Source organism: Phaenicophaeus curvirostris, chromosome 3, assembly GCF_032191515.1.
Source record: "Phaenicophaeus curvirostris isolate KB17595 chromosome 3, BPBGC_Pcur_1.0, whole genome shotgun sequence".
NCBI lineage: Eukaryota > Metazoa > Chordata > Aves > Cuculiformes > Cuculidae > Phaenicophaeus > Phaenicophaeus curvirostris.
This window is the reverse complement of record NC_091394.1, coordinates 32,654,666-32,674,409: the sequence shown is the minus strand read 5'-3', so window position 1 is coordinate 32,674,409 and position 19,744 is coordinate 32,654,666. Positions and strand designations below refer to the sequence as shown.

At 43.4% G+C, this 19,744-nt stretch overlaps 1 protein-coding gene across 1 annotated transcript; it reads right to left on the bottom strand.

The window, feature by feature from the left end:
- Window positions 1-693: 693 nt before the first annotated feature.
- On the bottom strand, window positions 694-3,260 carry PPP1R3G (protein phosphatase 1 regulatory subunit 3G). Its single transcript, XM_069852980.1, has one exon. The coding sequence runs from the start codon at window positions 3,258-3,260 to the stop codon at window positions 2,244-2,246; it is 1,017 nt and encodes a 338-aa protein (XP_069709081.1). The 3' UTR covers window positions 694-2,243.
- Between the last annotated feature and the right edge of the window lie 16,484 nt (window positions 3,261-19,744).

Sequence of the window (19,744 nt, the reverse complement as noted above, 5' to 3'; positions counted from 1 at the left end):
ACCAGATAATTCCATGTAATATCCTGTAATCCTGTAACGCACGATAGTTTTAAAAAAACTTATGTAGGGCAGTAGCAGATTTCACTACTCTTTCTTAAAGTCTTTCACACTTTTGGCAAGAGTTAACATGTAACTTGGAGTACAACAAGAAGAACTTATTTATGCTCGCGTGCATGGAACTTTTACTGTTCATTTTCAAAGAGATTAGCACTAAGGAATTAAACTCCTCTTTATATCTGACCACTGTTCTCATGCTATGGTAACGTATGGGTTTTCAGCGGAGAGGGAGGACTGGATGTGTTTCAGAAGCAGTCTGCATGTTCGCAGAACTGCAGGAATTTTAGTCTGAAGCTCCCTATGCTTCATATCTTTTCCCCAGTGAGTCCTGTGCTTCGATTTTGTACCATCTCTCTCAACAGGCAGGTTACCCGAAGACTTATTTTCAAGTATTAGGAATTTTATAGAGGTGCAAATTTTTCTGTGGCGCTCATAGTGAGCTTTGAGATGTTTTATAGCGTCACAGGAAATGACGACCTGAGAAAACTCATGATATGCTGTGTTTTGGGAAGGAAAATAATCGTCCAGCGTCTTGCTGAAGAACATACATCTGTGTCAGAACATATTCTGCCTTTTCACAATTTTCCACTTATTTTTTCATCCAAAAAAATTAACCCTAATTTTGAGATACTGTATCAGCAGAAAATGGGCAGAGTCAAAGCCGCAGAAGAGCGAGAGCAAAATTCAACCAGAACCTGCCTGTTTTCCACCCGTGCTAGTAAAGCATCCCCACATCGCAGCTCTGCAGAAGGTGCTTATTACATGAGCGTACGGGGCCATCACATACTTGCAGGGGGATTTGCCCTGTGGCTCTGGTAGGACAACAACCATTTTCATCCGTAGCTCTAAATGCCCCTTACAGAGCAGCAGCACAACTGGTTATCGTGAGACACACTCACGAACCCCTTGATGCCCTCTGGGTACGTCAGGCTAGCGGCTCCGCCAGCCTGCAAAACTAGGAAGTATCCTGTTAGATTTTGCTATACAGAGAAAAAAAAAAAGATTTGAATGGTGAGCTTTTTAACTTTTTTTAAAGCTTTTTTTATTCTTACAAACCCATTTTCATTGGTACCTTTTGCTTAATTTCAGGACTTGGGACACCAGTCGTAGTCAACCTCTAGGCTTGCAATGCAAGAGTGAAGACTATAGAACAGTCCAACGGTGTGCTCAGTAAACCGCTTTCCCATCAACATACAAATATTGAAAAATATGTAGCAAAATAAGCTGAATAAATTATAAATACTTGAGAAATGTGGTGCAAAATGTAACATAAGGAGAGCTGAACTAAGGCACTGGTTTTCTTTCATTCATTACTGACGACGCCCTCTCTATATCGCATTGTCACTCCTCAGTGAGAAGGTCATCCAGATCAGGTCTGAAAATACAGAACTGCGTGTGAGACAGACACCGTCTTTCACTTTACAGCGCAGTACTCAAAGGTGTTAGCAAAGTTCTCTTGATAAACCTGACATCAGCAAATATTTTAACTCCTCCTTTGTCCCGGTTTCATAACTGTCCATTGTGTGGAAGGATCTCACCAGTCTATTTTAAGCAAAAATGTTTTGCAGAAGTCCCTGTTGGCTGCTATTAGCCAGACGGAATCTACGCGCAAGTCTGGGGAAGGCGGGGAGCAGTATCCAAGTGTGCTGAATGACAAAAAACAGAGCCACCCAGTCCAGAGCCAGATCCAAGCCAACTGCCTGTTGATCGGAGCCGCCACGGGCACAGCAAAGGTGGGGTGAGTTTGACAGGTGCTCCCAACAGCGAACCGTATCGGTGTGGAGTCCGTGGGACTAAAGAAACAGCAAAGCACACCATGTCTCTGAAACGGATGCGAGAACGGGAAAACCGGGATGCTAGGTTAAATCTGTGGAGAACACAGTCGCGAGAATGGGAAAGCTGGGATGATGGGTTAAATTCAGTGGAGAACGCGGATGCGAGAACGGGAGAACGAGGATGCTAGGTTAAATGCGGAGAACACGGATGCGAGAACGGGAAAACTGGGATGCCGGGTTGAATTCTGTGGAGAACACGCCGTTAAGTTTCCACACGAGCGCTCCGTGCATCTCTGACTACTCGGTGAGCGACGCCAAGCCCAAATCAAGACCTCACAAAGTCCACTTCACGAGGGGGAAAGCCCACACCACTCAGCCTCCTCGTCCTCTCAAACGAAAGCGACCCCGCTCTCAGCGGCGGGGGGGGCCGGCGGGGCCGCACCGCACCGTGTAGTTGCGGCCGCCGTTGTTGTCCCAGAACTCGCCCTGCGCGCTGCGGTAGCGGATGGCGAAGTGCAGCGCCGAGCCCTCGCCCAGCCCGGGCGGCACGCAGAGGGCGAAGCCGTAGCGCTCGGCCAGCGGGTCCGAGGCCGCCCCGGGCGCGGGGGGCAGCGGGCGGGCGGGGACGTCGACGAAGGAGAGCCACTCGTTGAAGGTGTAGCGCACCGTCACCTCCTTGGCGCCGGGGCAGCCCAGCACCCGCACGGTGCCGCGCAGGTCGGGGGGCGCGGGCGGCCGCCCCAGGCAGACCCGCTGCCGCCGCAGCCGCTCGGCGCCGGGCTCGGGCGGCTCGGGGGGCTCGGCGGGCGGCGGCGGCGGCGGCGGGCGGGGGCTGCGCGGCCCGGGGGGCACCCGCGGCTCCTCCGCCTCGCTGAAGTGCTTCACGCTGGCCAGGCTCAGCCCCAGCGAGTCGGCGAACTGCACGCGCTTCTTGCACTTCCCGCAGCAGCCTCCGCCCGCCGCCGCGCCTTCCTCCTCCTCCTCCTCCTCCTCTTCTTCTTCTTCTTCCTCCTCCTCTTCCCCCCCCTCCTCCTCCTCCTCCTCCTCCCGCCGCGGGTGTGCGGGGCTCGCCATGCCGGGGCGCCCCGGTGCCGGCAGCCGCCCGGGACGGCACCGCTTTATCCGGAGCCCCCGGCGCGGGAGCCGGGGCGGGGAGCGCCCCCTTCCCCCTCCCCGAGCCCCGGAGCCTCCCCGGCGCCGCGGGGCGGGACCGGCCGGGGCGGGACCCGGCGGCAGGACACGCGCCGCCTCCTGCTGCCCGGGGCGCGGGGTCCGGGCGGGAGGGGAGAGGGCGGCAGCGCCGGGCCTGCGGCATCCCCCGCAGCGTCCCCTCTCCGCACCCCCCTTTGCATCACCCTCCGAATGCTCCCTCCGTATCCCCTCTCCACATCCCCTCTCCACATTCCCCTCCGAATCCTCCTTCCGCATCCCCTCTCCACATTCCCCTCCGAATCTTCCCTCTGAATCTTCCCTTCGAATCCTCCCTCCTCATCCCCCTCTGTTTCCCCTCTCCAAATCCTCCCTCCAAATCCCCTCTCCGCATCCCCCTCCGAATCCCCTCTCCACATCCCCCTCTGAATCCTCCCTCCGCATTCCCCCTCCCCGGTATCCCCTCTTCACATCGTCCCTCTCCACAACCCCTCTCCACATCCCTTCTCTGCATCCCCCTCCAAATCCTCCCTCCACATCCCGCCTCTGCATCCCCCAGGGTCACAACATCCCAAAATTGTTTGGGTGGAAAAGATGTGATCACTTTCTAGCTGCCAGGTTGGATGGGGCTTTGAGCTACCTGATCCAGTGGGACATCTCTCTGCCTATGGCAGGGGGGTTGGAACTGGATGATCTTTAAGGTCCATTCTAACCCAAACTATTCTATGATTCAAGGAGCTTGTAGCAAGGTGGGTGTTGGTTGCTTCTCCCAAGTGACAGGACAAGTTGGAATGGCCTCAAGCTGCACCAGGGGAGGTTTAGATTGGACATCAGGGAAAAATTCTTCACTGAAAGGGTTATCAAGCACTGGAACAGGAAGGTAGTCAAGTCCTCATCCCTGGAGGTGTTTAAAAGACAGGTGGATGAAGTGCTCAGGCATATGATTTAGTCACTGCACCTGGAGGTATTGAAAAGATGGGTATAAGAGGTGCTCAGGGATATGTTTTAGTAGTGGACAGGTACATCTGGGTTAGATAATCTCAAAGGTCTTTTCCAGCTTAGCAGTTCTATAATTCTATGACCATTGAGATCATTGAGTCCAACTGTACCTGTCCACTACTAAACCATATCCCTGAGCACCTCTTATACCCATCTTCAGAATGTCCCTGCAGGATAGGGTCCAGTCCTGCAGCTGTGCCCATCACCAGGTGTCCATCTCCTGCGGCTGCCAGGCTGTGACACCCCCTGGCTCTTATGTTTAAAACTGGTTTCCACTCACCCTAACTGCAGAGAAAAGCTTTGAGACCCGAGCACGAGGAGAAAATCCCAAACATAACAGAAAATTAATATCAGGTTGGATGTGGCTTTGAGCAACCTGATCTACTTAAAGATGTCCCTGCTCCTGCAGGGGGGTGGGACTAGATGACCTGTAAAGGTCCCTTCCAACAGAATGTATTTGACGATTCTATGATATTTTACCCACACCTGGTACTGGCAGTACTCTGCTTGTAGAAAATCAAGTCCAAAGGCTCAGAGGCACAGGCACATGCACCCTTTTTGAAGGTCAGAGTGTCTTCAAAGTCTCCACTTAAAAAAAAAAAAAAGATCAAGCAAGAAAAATGAAATCCAGTTCCTTTTAAACAGGTAAAGATAATTAGCATCCTCCTCCGTTTTATTTCTTCAGCATGATGTAGTAAACAGCACCCTCATAATAAGATACTGTTATTAGTATGGTGAGATCCATATCTGAGGATTTTCTATATTAATTCTATACTTTGTGCATGCCACCGCTATTGTCTGGGGGCGATTTGCATGTATTATTGCAAAAATACTAGATTATTAAACTCCCCTTGTTTCTTTTTTTCATGGAAGAAACTCTAAAAAAATATGCAAATAACACAGTACTTTCTGAAGCAATACACTCCCTCCACAGATTTACCAGAGGGTTGTTTTGTTTTTTGATGGTTTGTTTTATTTTTAGTATCAGTCTAAATTGCCAGAAAGCAGCCTCCAAACATGAGTGAATACAGTGCAGTTCAACTGAGTGTGCAGTCTGGATCTCGCAGAAGAATGTCAAAGCAGCAGAAACATCACCAAACCGTTTCCTTAGCAGACACCACTGTGAGGATGTTCTAACTGCTTCTTGAACAATTGCTTAAAAACTGCCAAATAATCTGAATCCTGTAGCTTCTGGCCGTGCACTTGACTTTTGTTACTACTTCAGTTTAGAGCACTGCAAGGAGAGAAACAAAGGACAAGCCTTCTCCCTGGCACCAGCTGTGCTAATGGAAAACATGACAAATACCAGTTTGCCATCAACTGCTTGGCGCCGCCGCTCTGCTGCAAGCTGCCACGTTTGCCAAGCTGTCAGCTGAACTCTTCACAGGAGCATCCCTTTGCCGGCTCTGGTCCAAGTGAGATGTTGTGCCACCCTTTAAGGTCATTGTAATAAGCAGCCTTAATTTAACAGTACTAGACCACAGAATATAGAATCATAGAATCACCAAGTTGGAAGAGACCCACCGGATAATCAAGTCCAACCATTCCTGTCAATCACTAAACCATGCCCCTCAGCACCTTGTCCACCCGTGCCTTAAAAACCTCCAGGGAAAGTGACTCAACCACCTCCCTGGGCAGCCTGTTCCAGTGCCCAATGACCCTTTCTGTGAATTTTTTTTTCCTAATGTTCAGCCTAAACCTCCACTGGCAGAGCTTGAGGCCATTCCCTCTTGTCCTGTCCCCTGTCACTTGGGAGAAGAGGCCAGCTCCCTCCTCTCTACAACCTCCTTTCAGGTAGTTGTAGAGAGCAATGAGGTCTCCCCTCAGCCTCCTCTTCTCCAGGCTAAACAACCCCAGCTCTCTCAGCCGTTCTTCATAAGGCCTGTTCTCCAGCCCTTTCACCAGCTTTTTGCTCTTCTCTGGACTCACTCCAGAGCCTCAACATCCTTCTTGTGGTGAGAGGCCCAGAACTGAACACAGGATTCGAGGAGCGGTCTCACCAGTGCCGAGTACAGAGGGAGAATAACCTCCCTGGACCGGCTGGTCACGCCGTTTCTGATACAAGCCAAGATGCCATTGGCCTTCTTGGCCACCTGGGCACACTGCTGGCTCATGTTCAGACGGCTGCCAACCAACACCCCCAGGTCTTTCTCCTCCAGGCAGCTATATGCTCCTGACTTACTCAGCTGATGTCTGTGATGCAGCACAAGAAGGAGGGGAAAATGGTCTTCGAAGCACATGACTGCTGGCAGGGAAGGCGCTGGTTTCGCTTGCTTTCACCATCACTCCTGACCTGCTGATAGCTGTAAAAAAGCAGTGGATGGCAATGTTGGGCCACTCTGCTGTTAGCATTCACTTTGATCAAAACAGGTTGCAAAGCAGGGGCTTTCTTCCCTGTGCTTGGAAATGAGACTTCATGGTTTCAAGGCTTGTGGCACCTCAAATTACCAAGCTGGAAAGAAGAAAAATTAACGTATGAGGTGTAGGCAATGGTCCCTAGCACTCAAAATATGGTCAAGAGTCCTTAGAAAAAAATAAACCACTTTACCTTCTCAAAGTAATATCTATTTTATGGTGAGGAAAACAGAAACGGAGAAACCAGCATTTACTTCCTCATGTGGCGTTTATTCCACGAATGCCTGCTTCCTCAGCTTGCCAGATGATTAAGAAATGTTTTAGGCAGGAAAGGGGAAAACTGTGCCATTTGCTGATAAGGCAAAACCATTTGGGCTGCTAGAAATTACAGAAGAAAGTGAAAGGTTCAAGCAAAATAAGGGACAGCAAAAAGAGAAACTTACTGTAAATATTGATCAGAGTTAAATAGTGTTGTAGCAATTAATATATATTTCTTACATATTCCGTATCTCTGGGAGACAGGCCTGCAAAAAGGACTACAGTTTACTGAAATTAAGGAAAAGCAGGAATCTGCACTGCATGAGAAGAACTGAAATGAAGCAATTAATGGCACACAAAGGGAAGTCAGATTTTAAGTGGTAATCGATGGCTACCGATTTGAAAGGCAATAATCTAAAACCAGATAAACCTTTACAACCAGCACTCACCCATGTGACACACTATGCCAGGGGACATTAGTTAGGGAGGCATTCAGTGTTGTCTCTTAAGTATTTCAAAGTGGATTCACTTAAAAGAAAAGGGCAACCCGGGTCTTGGATGTCTAAGTACTATTTTCCACATTTGTTATTAAAGAAAATGTTGAGATAAAAGCAGAGGGATTTCCTTGCAAGAGACAGACAGCAGATTCACAATCAGGAGGCTTCATGCATTCCCTGAGCCTTGACCACTTATTTAAAGGTCATAAACTACACGCAGCAACTTCTTCTTTCACTTCCCCCCTCCTTGTTTCCCAGCTGCCCACCTTGTCCCCACTCTGCATTCAACACACACATCTTGCAGGAGCACCCGAGTCCTAAGATGGTTACTGAATGACATCAAAAAAAAAAAAGAATGCAGAAATCACTGGTAAGTGATCCATGGTTTGCTTTCTCAATTCTGTTTTTTTGTTTGCTCATTTGTTCATTTTTTTAATGTGGATCTCCAGAAAGCTGCAGAACCACATCTCTTCCAAAGGTTTCTGATGAACACGAGGATCCAGGTTCTCTCATATAAAGCCTCTATGTCTATATATATATATGATTTATTCAGCAATCCAGGAAATATATAATTTGGATCGAATTATTGCTTTGGACTTCAGTGAGAAAGAAGCTCCATCTTATCCAGTATAGTCTCATATAAAGGGAATTCTATCCCCTAAAACTGTTGCTGGGCTATTAACATAATAACTTTTTTTTTCTTCTTGTCTGTCTTAAAATTCTGGATTTTGCTTCTGCCCTGACACCTAGCAGACTGCCTCTGGAAAGCAAAAACCATTGTCTCCTTAAAGATCTGTACGGAAATATACTCAGATGGAAGATGCATTTATCTCTTGACTAAGGACACTGCAAAATTCCAAATGCTTGAAATACCCTCCAAAATGCACTCCTAGGAAATATATAAAACATAAATGACTAAACAACGTATCTCTGAAACAGTTTGTTGACTTGTTAGCACATGAACATTTGATGTCTAAAGCATTAGAGTTTTTTTCCCCCTTTTTCCCTCTAAGACATTAGGGTTTTGCCCATTGGCAATGAGATGTGAAAATGGAAAATGACACGAACTTGTACCCGCGTTAATTCTGGTTTGTGTTTCTGTGTTTGTCTTTGCCACAAGCAGCAAGGCGTGTAGCTCACTCAAAATCAATAGTGGCATGAACTCATTTGGACTCTCCTAGGACAACAGAATTGGCCAGCTGGTCAAAAGGACCTTCATGACATTGGCTGTTGAAGCCTGTGCTGATCATTAGAGTCACGTTTGATGTGCCATAATTGAATGGTAACCTGACCTCATCAACTCAGATACCTCACTGTCTTTGGGGAAAAGAGAGTTGTGCAGTATACGCTGCTCTAATAACTCCTGGCAAATGCAGGCCAACCTTTTCAGTCCAGCTGTCATAACCAGGTAAGTTGTACATCATTCTCATTTCTTTCACCTCGGTTAAAACAGGGGATTAGGCTTTACAAGTAATCTTGCTCTGTAAATTAAAATTATTTGCTCGAATGTGTAGTTTTTCAAGCTGTCAGAAAAAGAATAAATTCAACGCTGTCTCTTTGCAGTTCCCCAGGGCCGCCTCAGTTAGAGTTTGTTCTCAATTGCTAAGCTATGATGATGGATAGCAAAACAGGTACCTGACAGAGTATATTGTGTAAGAGAATGTTTATCACAGTCATTTATATTGATTCTCATGACTCATGAACATCATACCTTCAGCTGATAGGTTTGTGTGTGCGTGTATATATATATACACAGCAACTAGATATCTTATGACACAACATAATACTGCTCAAAGCATAAAAAGAAGACTTTGCTGGGGTTGTTTAGCCTGGAGAAGAGGAGGCTGAGGGGAGACCTCATTGCTCTCTATAACTACCTAAAATGAAGTTGTGGAGAGGAGAGTGCTGGCCTCTTCTTCCAAGTGACAGGGGACAGGACAAGAGGGAATGGCCTCAAGCTCCACCAGGGGAGGCTTAGGCTGAACATTAGGAAAAAATTTTTCACGGAAAGGGTCATTGGGCACTGGAACAGGCTGCCCAGGGAGGTGGTTGAGTCACCTTCCCTGGAGGTGTTTAAGGGACGCGTGGACGAGGCACTGAGGTGCATGGTTTAGTGTTTGATAGGAATGGTTGGACTCGATGATCCGGTGGGTCTTTTCCAACCTCGTGATTCTATGATTCTACTTCAGATTTGAGTTTCAGTGAATAACATAGATCATGTATAGATCTGAACAAAGAGATTTGCATTTCTAAAGAATGTTAATAGTTTTTACAGTAGGGTAAAAAAGAGCAGAAATACATGCTACTTTAATATTACAGTAACATTCTCGCAAGTAAGCCTATACTTGAAAATTCTCAAGTGCGTGAACAAGAAACAGGACTGCATGACACAGCCTGAACTTGCAAAAGCAAAGGACTGGCACAATTATAGCTATCATCAATGGTATACAAATAAAAACCACTTAGAAAGCCATGTATGAATGAAGGGATGCTCAGTCCTGCATCAGCTGAAGTAAAAAAAAAGAGAGTTTTCTATTTCATTGACTATAAATAGTTACGTTCTGCAGTCCCATTGAATTCAGTCCCACAGCTTCAGCACCGGCAGAAGGAAAGGCAGAAAAAAAGCTCCATCTGGTGGCGTGGGTGCTCATAATTACTTTTAAATTTCATTCAAGCGCAAATACATTCTTCTCCAGCAACAAAATGAAAAACTAAACTACCTGTCCTTCAATCTAAGCAAGCATAGTCTAACACTTTAAAATCAGAAAACACTTTAAAATCACTACTTCAATTTCAAGCAATCCAGACCTGAAACGTTTCAATACAAGGCACACAGGATCCTGTCAGGGTACTCACGTAGGATAGAAACAGATCATCAAACAAAAATAAGAGTGTGTTAACACACTTGAAGAAGTGACCTGCTGCAGCCTGGCATGCAGGCAAGAGAAGGCAGGAATGATTAGTTAGAGGATGAAGGAGGAGGAGTGTGATGTGAAGTCAGGGTTGCAACTCAACTTGTCATGTAAAAGTTTCTGGAAAGTTTACAGAGGTATTAGAGAAAATTTTGCTGCGTTTCAGGGTAAGGAAACAAGCCATTTGTCAGTTACTCATTTTTATAAGTAACTTACTTCAGTGAACAAATGGCAATTTTGTTTGAAAAGAGAGTATTTCTTGTCTTTGAAAAGTCTTACACTGTTCTAGCTTCGACAGATTTGCAACGTAAAACAAGGGTAAAACAAAGATCAAGCTGACCAGTACTGGTACGGGATATTTGCAAAGAATTGCTGAACAAACTGAAGTGATGCTGATGGTCAAGTAAAATGATTTGACCTAAGCCCACAAATTATTTTAGCAAAGATTTGATTGTAAATACATGTGTAGATGCACCATCTGACTCATTTCAGCAAAGTCACAGCTTAACAGGATTGGGACATACGCTCCCCCAAGCTGATGTTATGAAATGTTAAAGGCATGATAAAATCTAAAATTAATTAGCAAAATAATACTAGATTTAGCTACTGAAGGTCTATGCTTAGTTTCATGTAGAAACTCCTGTCTGATACTGCTCAATGAAGAACTCGTGGTAATTTCTTCAAAGACCAGTCCCTGTAGTCTAGCCGAAGTTTGTGCTAAACAACAGCAATCTTAAACACAGTAAACTGTGTCCAGCAAACGCAGGGGAATAAAATATGCTTTGTTTACTTTTTTGTAGTGCCCACATTTCAGTGGGGATATATGCTGCATTTCATCGAATCAATGCATTGTTACTTTTTTTCTGAACAGTAGAGCAGTGGTTAGTATTAATTACACCCCACACACACAAAAATCTATGTTAAAAGAATGTTGAGAATACAGATTTGAGCACCAATATGTTAGAAATTCCTCAAAGTCACATTGCCTTTGTCACCTTAATGCAGCATTTTTGAGTGCATCATTTAGGTTACACCCCTTAATTATGCATTCTTAGGTCTATTTCCCCTCAGGACTGTCTCATTAAGCACACAAGAGAGACAGCTACTCAGTAGCAGTGTCATCGCTTTTCTCTGCAATGCTCAATGTGTAGCTGTTGGCCTTGTTTATTGAACAGTATTCCAGTCCTGCTTTGGAGATGGGATCAAATTTCCTCACAGGATCCTCCATACTGCTCAGCATCACAATATCTTCCAAGGGCTTCAGAAACAGTACGTTACTATAAGATTATGTATTTCTGATTTTACCATTACAAAGCTCAGCTCCAGAGAGATAAAGGTACAAAGTGCCCGTTTATTCTAAGTGCTCACTTTGCAAGTCTGTAACTTGACTTTTGAGGTTGCTTATCAGTATGTAAGATTTTACAGAGGTTCAGAGCATTGCTCATTTTTATTTCAGCTAGAGCTGTAAGTGTTCAGTACCTCAGAAATCTGAGGCTTGGGTTCTGAGGGTGGAAACGTGCAATAGGTAACCAAGTTAGTTTAAGCAATTTGCATAGATAGCATTGCTAGGTGCTTTATGCCAGGAGTAGCAATAAAATTTAGTCCCTTTAGGCTAAAAATCACTTGCCTCCACGGCAGGGCTATCCTTTCACTCCTTGGATTCTTTGCAATTAGGTGCAAATAAAGTCCAAGTCCTCCAGCCACGTAACTAGTATGTGATTGTGACATTAAAGCCTTATCAAAGAATATTATCATGATTCATGTAGTCATGAATTGGGACTGCAACCTTAATAAAGTTATTTCAGGGTCTTTGTTCCCAGTACTGGCTTGGCACAATTCAGGGCAGTTCCATTTGTGAGCCATCTGCAGAAAATCCACAGCTCACAGTATCATACTGTAAATGTTTAAGTATATGTTTAGCTAAATATGTTTCCTTTGACAGTATCTGGACTACTAATCTACTGCAACTTTGCTTCTGTCTCCATTTTCATATCCAACTAAAACAAAAAGACAAATCCCACATCTCTCATTTCTTTTCACTCCCAAACTGATGAGACATTTAAAGGCTGCTACTTCTGTGATTTCTAATGTCTCTATGATATGACAGACTGTAAACGCAACCTAATGGTGCCAAAACTGAGTTATTTTTTTCACTTGGTGAAGCAGAAGGATTCGACTCACTTCATTCTGAAAATATTTCAAGAAGCCACACTGTAAGGAGTTCAAAAACAATCCACTTGAAAGAAGACACTTCTTTTTCAAAACAAAGATGTTTCTGAAAAAGAAGCATTACCATTCACACCCTGCTTGAGCACAATTAAAGTGAACAGAAAGTTTTTACTGCTCTGCGTTATTCTGTTCCCAACAGCAGTAAGTAGGTCACAGTCCGCTCACATTGGACATGTTGTTTTATACCATGAATAACTTCGCTGACGTTAAGGGCATAATTCCAAACTTAGGCTGCTGTAAGCAACCGCAGGATATAACTTCAAATCTTCTAAGTAAATCATAGACTGTAGAGTCTCAATTACAAATTGATTTCTGGTAGCTAATGTCCTTCTCCCCTATGAATCAGTATTTCCTAATCATATAACCTGATCCTTTCAAACTAAGCATCTCACTTACAGACCTCAGGATCACTCAATGCGATCAAGAGCAGGCAGGCCAGTCTTAGGGAACCAGAATTTGGAGCCCTTAGTTATCTTGATTTATTAATTGGGCTGGAGTCACAAGGAGGAGCAGCCTAACAGCCAAAGGGGAAGAAAGAAATAATGAACTGAGCAAGAGTTTAAGAGAAATGGATAAATTTTCATTCTGAATATTGAATGGATTCAATGATTAAATTAATTTAAATTACCTCAAAGACCTATTTCAAGAATAATTTTCTTTCCTTCCCAGTTTTCCTTTTTTTACCCATTATCCTGAAGACTGTATTTTCACTTCATTTAGTTTTATATGTTGTTTTCTACTTGTCCCATCAAGTGAGGAAAAAAAATGGCATTTCTCACCGCTGCTACAAGAAGGATGCATCCATTCCCCACAGAAGTCGCTTCCTTCTCACTCCAAGAACAAAAGGTTTATCTTGGCCAAATGCAGAGTGCTTTTATTTAACTGTGGAACCTGTCTTACTTTCAAATTTGAAGATTAATGACTTTCTGTAGAATTCTATGTCTCTTTCCTGCCATATGTTCGGGGGTGTCTTATCATTATGGTTTACAAACAAATCCATGTAGTCATAATTTCTTGATTATATTTCATAACAGGAAGACCCATAAAGTATTGGCACTGAACTGCAACAAGATGCAAGTCGTTTTCTTTATTTTTCATATTTAAGTATAGTGGGTAATAGAAGTGAGGTGGTGACTTTTCAGTTCGTTCTGCAGAGAACTCTAATGCTCCAGGCAGCCAGTGAAGTCTAAAATCTTATTTGAGATCCTGTGTCACTTGATTGTCCTGTGTCACCGCTCACTTGATTGAATGGACGGTGTGGTTTCTCGTCCGGATTTTTTATCTAAAACAGAATTCCAGACATGCACAAAGGCTTCCCTGTTCCCTAACATAATTGGCCAGAAAAAGTAGCAACCACTTTGGCAAGAAGTTCATCTGAACATAAACTACTAGCAGTCAGAATACAAAAACAAAAAAAAAACCTCTAAAAAAATTATTTTTCTTTCCCATCATGGCAATGAGCAACTCGTTTGCATGAACATGGTTTGTATCAAATGATACAGAAGCTCCTTGGACCTCAGGTAAAGACGTGACCTGTAGTGACAGCTTTTTTTCAATTTTTTTTCTCAAACACTTTATGCATGGAAAAAATACTGGACTAAATTTCACCTTTGCCCAGCTGTTTGGATAAAATTGCATTTATAGGAAACAGAATTGTTTTAAATTCACTAAAAGTTAAATTTAAACCAAAGTTCACAGACTGAATCACACTTTCGAAGTGGCATTTTTAATATTTAATTCAAAATATGGATTTAAAACAAGAAACGGGAAGACCTTAAAGTCGTTCTGCAAAATAACAGAAGTAAGAAAAAACCCACAACAGTAAATGAGACTGTATGCATAATCATGCCAGGGAAGAATGAGAGAAAAAGGAAAGCAGACTAGAACAGTCTGCTCACATAACATTTTACTGTGCATTTCTTCTTGGAAAGGTGCTTGGGAGCCTTCTACTCTTAAAAAACATGGGGATGAGAGGAAAAAGATCATGTTACACCCGTCATTATGGGTTTCAAGTCATATATACGCACATATGTTTATACTCTTACATAGGTTTCTGTGTTCTCATATACTGTCATGTGTTTATAGTCATATATATGTATGGTTTTATTCTGACAGTTACCCTTTGCATAGTCTTTGCAATACTTCCCGAACAAAGCTTATTTCCATTGATCATAGGATCCAATTTAATATCAGCTGCTGTCAAGCACAGTTGGAGGGTGGGGACAGGGATATTTTTAGTGATATAAAGACCTTGAAGATTTTTACATTAACATAGCCAGGCTCCTGTTCCTTGCCCCTCTCTTGAAGGGTTCCATGAAACTCATGCCTCACACAAGAGCTTCCAGGTGACTGGAGAGAAATGGTTCAAATCCTATTAGTATAGCACGCAGAATTACAGGTGTTCATGGCATTCCTTTAACATCATGTCAAAAATTTTGCAAATAATTACATATAAAACTTTAAAATGGAAACATAATTTAAAGTCTGAATTCTTATTTAAGTCTCAGTGTGAGAATGCTTTCTGAATGACCCAGGGATACATATAGTGACTTCAGTGCAGCTTATGAAAATGCCACACTTTGGCACCAAAACACCAATGTACAGAATCACAGAATCACAGAATAACCAGGTTGGAAGAGACCCATCGGATCATCGAGTCCAACGTGGTGCTTGAGTAATACGGGAGTAGTCTACAAGAGTCCAAGCACTAAAAGTATGAAGTGGAACAGTAAGGACAGCTTACTAATAGAGAATAGCATTTTAAAAAGATTTTAAGTGAAAGTGATTTGAAACTTTAATTAATATGTTTGAAAGTAACTTATAACAGGGGAGGCTATTACAGTCATGTCCATATTTTAATATACGAATAACTCAGTACGTGAGCATCCTTAATCCTAATAAAGTTAATTAAGTTAAATGGGAAAGAAGTGATTTACTTCAAAATGAGTATATTGAAACAGGCTCACATGAAAAAAAATTTAAAATAAATCATTCTTAACTTGGTTTTCTAGAATAATTATTTTAGCGTATTTCTAGATTAAAACTTTGACTCTTGCTGAAATGCATGAATCATAGAATGTCCTGAGCTGGAAGGGACCCACAGGGATCAATAAATCCAACTCCTGTCCCCGCACAGGACAACCCGTGGGGCTGAGGGCCTTGGCCAAACGTTGGAATATTATCAGGCTGTGACTGCTTCCCTGGGAGCTGTTTCAGGGCTCCACCACCCTCTGGGGAAAGAACCTTCTCCTAATGTCCAACCTAACCCTCCCCTGCCATCTTCCTGCCATTCCCTCAGGTCCTGCCTTTGGCCACCAGAGAAAAGAGCGCAGCACCTGCTCCTCCTCCTCCCTGTGTGAGAAAGCTGCAGAGCGCAGTGAGATCTCCCCTCAGTCTCCTCTTCTCCAGGCTGAGCAGACCCAGTGACTTCAGCCACTCCTTACACTCTTCCCCTCCAAACCCTTCCCCAACTCCGTGGCCCTAGTGTGAAAGCTGTTTCCAGCCTGGGTAGGTGTTCACGTGTTTCTGTACACGTAGCAAAGTACTTGACCTACTAGTTCTACTCTCCGAACTACAGTCTTCATGAGCGCATGGATATGAAATGTACAATTCTAAATTTAAGCTTGCATCCTGATAATGCCACTTTCCTCCCTAAGTCCTTAGATCCTCCTGAAAATGCTGCCCTTTCCTTTAACACATAGCTATTTAAAAAATCTTCAGTTATTTTAAACTGCTACTCAGTTCCCATTGCTTGCTTTCATAGCTAATATTGAAGAGAGAAATCAGGCACTCCAGTGACTGCTTTTTGACTACCTGTGCACAGGCTGAGTAACTAAGGCAAGCTGCCATCCAGCCGTGGAGAAACAGGCTTCCAGCTGGCTGACAGCATAGTTTCCTCACTCTGGCTTTCTTCCTCTGCTGGCACAGTCTTCTGCTTCTCTGTGCTTGAAACAAACCAACCACATGACTTTCATGGTGCATTGCAAAAGGATGATTGAAATTTTACTGTGCTGAACTTGCAGGGCAAAACCTTGCTGCCCATCCTCAGTCAAAACACCTACAGCCAGCTCCGTGCAAGTTTGCAGAAGTGTGAAGTGCAGCTTGGGACCTTCTATGACTTGGGGATTGTAAAAGAAACAGTTTAGTGGGGGAAAACATCAGTGGTCTTGCAATCCAAATACTTATTAACAATATGCATTAACATGCAAAGGAGTGCACAATAGCAGGTACAGGAAATACTAGTGATTTATTGGTGGGAATGGCAAATCTTCTCCTTGGAGCAGACTGGAAGCCTGAGCTGTGACAGGGAAGAATTACTCTACACTGACCTTAAGAGAAAATGTTCCCTACTTCGAACATTGAATTCCAGCACAACATTTAAAAAAGAAAAAAAATGTTTGCACAGGAGGAACTGATTGGTTTTATTTTCTCTTTGCTTTGGATTCCGTATCTTCATGATGGTGCTTTAAAGTAACAGTGTGATCTGCTGGAACATCAGGAGCAGTACTAATGTTACCAGAAATAAGATACTCTAAGGATATTACCAAGGCAAATTTTGCATATCCTTTAGCTGGTATATTTTAACAGACCAACTGATATAACCAGAAAAATTAAGTACAGATTGATAACAAGATTGCTAGGAGTTTTAAAATGTCCTTTTTTTTTAACAATATACAGGAAACCCATACCAAATTACTTAGAAAACTGTAACAACCACTATAAAAATGTTAGCATTTACCAAAAATTAGCGTACATATATACAGCCCATCTAAAGATAGGGAAATTATGTGGACTTCTAAATATTTTGGGGTTTTTTTTTAATGTAGTTCTGTGTCTTCAGGGAGTTCTCTAAAACACACATACCCTATAACAGGACAACCAAGCATAAGGGTGGGATAAAATTAATTGCCTGACATAGGAACCAAACTAATAGAAATGTGATGTGAATCCTTCAATGCTCCACTGAGCTGCAGTGAACAACACTCCTGCCAAAATCCCTAAAATATTGACTTGACTCTGAAAATGCAATCACGAATCCTGACTTTCTTGACCCTTTCCCAAAATATTTTTATCTCATTTCTTTTCCCACCCACGTGTACCCCTAGCAGAAAGTGTAAATTGTATTTGCATAGAGAAGTTCACAAAAACCCCCAAACCCCAACAAAAACTTTCCCTGGAGGTGTTTAAAGTTTGGTGGATGAGGTGCTGAGGGACATGGTTTAGTGATGGATAGGAATGGTTGGACTCAATGATCCTGGGGGTCTTTTCCAACCTAGTGATTCTATGATTCTATGAAAACCCCAACAAAACCCCAACTCCACAGGCTGCTTTGAGCGTAGTCAAATTTCATCTCCGGATCTCTGGGCTTATCAATCAGAAGCCTGAACTTTTCACCCCTTTAGCAGAACAGGCTTTCTGATCATCTCAGTGTGATGCTCGTCTGTGCACAGAGGCTTCTGCTTGTGGGTATAACTAACATTAATCACATAGTGCTTTTCCCATTAATGTCTGTGTTCTTTAAATTAGAAGTCTGCTGTGATTACCTAGGGGTTCTTCATAATAATCCAATAATTCCAATTTGTACAGGCAATGTAAATGCTGAATTCAGCCCTCCCCCACCAAAGTTAATGAGCCAGTGACATCGCGATGTGTAGCTTCATCTCAGTCTCACACATTGGAGGATACTAGTCACGGAGAACAGAGCAGCACGTCTTGATGCCACTTCCGTAAACAAGCACTTAGAAAGCACAAACCCTGAACGAGTAGGTCTGAATCAGCCTAACAAGCCAGAAGCACTAAATTAGTAACTCCTTAGTAGCATCCCTTCTTCCATCGGGAAAACACAGTTCTGTAACGCAGACCTTGCAAGGACTGGCCTTTTCACACTCCTAGCTATTTATAGCTATTAGGGCAGCAACATCAGACAGACCCAAGCATAGACAGAGCACCAGAAAAGTGTGGTCTGTGCTAGAAGCAGAACCTGGCTGTATCAATTCCTGATGCTGGAGTCATAACATAAATTCACGAGACTGGAATTACAGATCCAGAAAAACCAAACTGCTGCCTGTTTACCTCATCCAAACATCTAATGCAGACCAGGTACTGAACAAGAGTGCTCAAGTTATGATAACAGGCCATTAGATACATAGATGGTGAACAAGGAAGATCTTAGGAATTGGATGTTTCATATCTGTGTAACACTGCAGCTGTTGAACAAATGACCTCACCATAACCTGTGATTTTCTATACTAAACAAACACCCTGTAGTAATCTATATTGAACAGACTTTTCCTCCTGGCATCTGACCGAATAAGGAAGAGGAATAATCAGTCATGTAGCCATCAGCATTAATATTGAACGTCATGTCTAGAAACAGCAGGTCAGGATTTGCCTAGGGCAAGCTTGAGATCACTGGAACTGCTGTCATCAAACTGGCACCAGAACTGAGCATCAGATTTGCCAGCTTGATGGACTTCGGATGTACAGACTTGAGTGGTATTTTAAGCAAGGTTACATACAGCTTTGTACAGTGTACAGAAACAGCAAATACAAAAAGAGGTTTTTGGTACCATTTAGAATTAAATCAGGAGCCATGAATCTAGGGAACAAGAAAAATAAAAACTGCAGGAAGGTGGAAGAGGAGATTTTTGTACATGCTTTATATAAAATATACAACGTACAGCACAAGTAGTGTGAGGACACGTCAGAGGCAGGGCCCAATCCCATGGCCCTTCCACACCATGCTCGCTAACCTCAGCATTCCCATTCAGAGGGAAAGCAGACACAAGGATCTTCAGGGTCTTGTGAAATTGCAACTGTTACTTCAAAAACGCTTAGAGATCTAGCAGACCACTATCTCTGGAAGTATTTAAAAGATGGGTAGGTGTGGCACATAAGGACACGGCTTAGTAATGGACTTTACGGTGTTGAGCTGGTACTTGTTGTACCAGGGTGGCAAAACCCATGTGGGTTTTGTGGTGCAGCAGCTGCAGCCGTGGCTCATGATAGTGAAAAGCACGTATGCGCTTTGAGAGCTGCTCTTGCAGGTATTGGGGAGCAGTGCTATATTGCAGAATCACTTCAGTTGGAAAAGACCTTTAAGATCACAGAGTCCAAACGCACATCCTGATACAAGAAGGAGTCACGATTACAAAGAATGGAGTATCTTTGATTTAAGCCGAGTTAAGTTTCATCTAAACAATTCTATTTTTTTGAAAGTTAGACAGAACGTCCCTCTGATAGCACATTCCCTTTCAAACAGTTTTTTCAGACTTTGTTCATTCCTTGGAGATGATAGTGTCTTGTGTTCAGTGTGATCTGTGCTGAACAGATGTGTCTTCTCCTGTAATCACCTCTGCTGGCAGCTTTTCTTCATCTCAAAGGCAAAGTCAGGCAGAGCTGGAGCCAGCTCCAAATTACCAAGAGATCTGGTTGAGGTTCTTAACATTAAACTTAATCCTTGAAAAGTAATAGAATACGTGACACAAGAAGTAGTTACTATTTCAAAAACTGG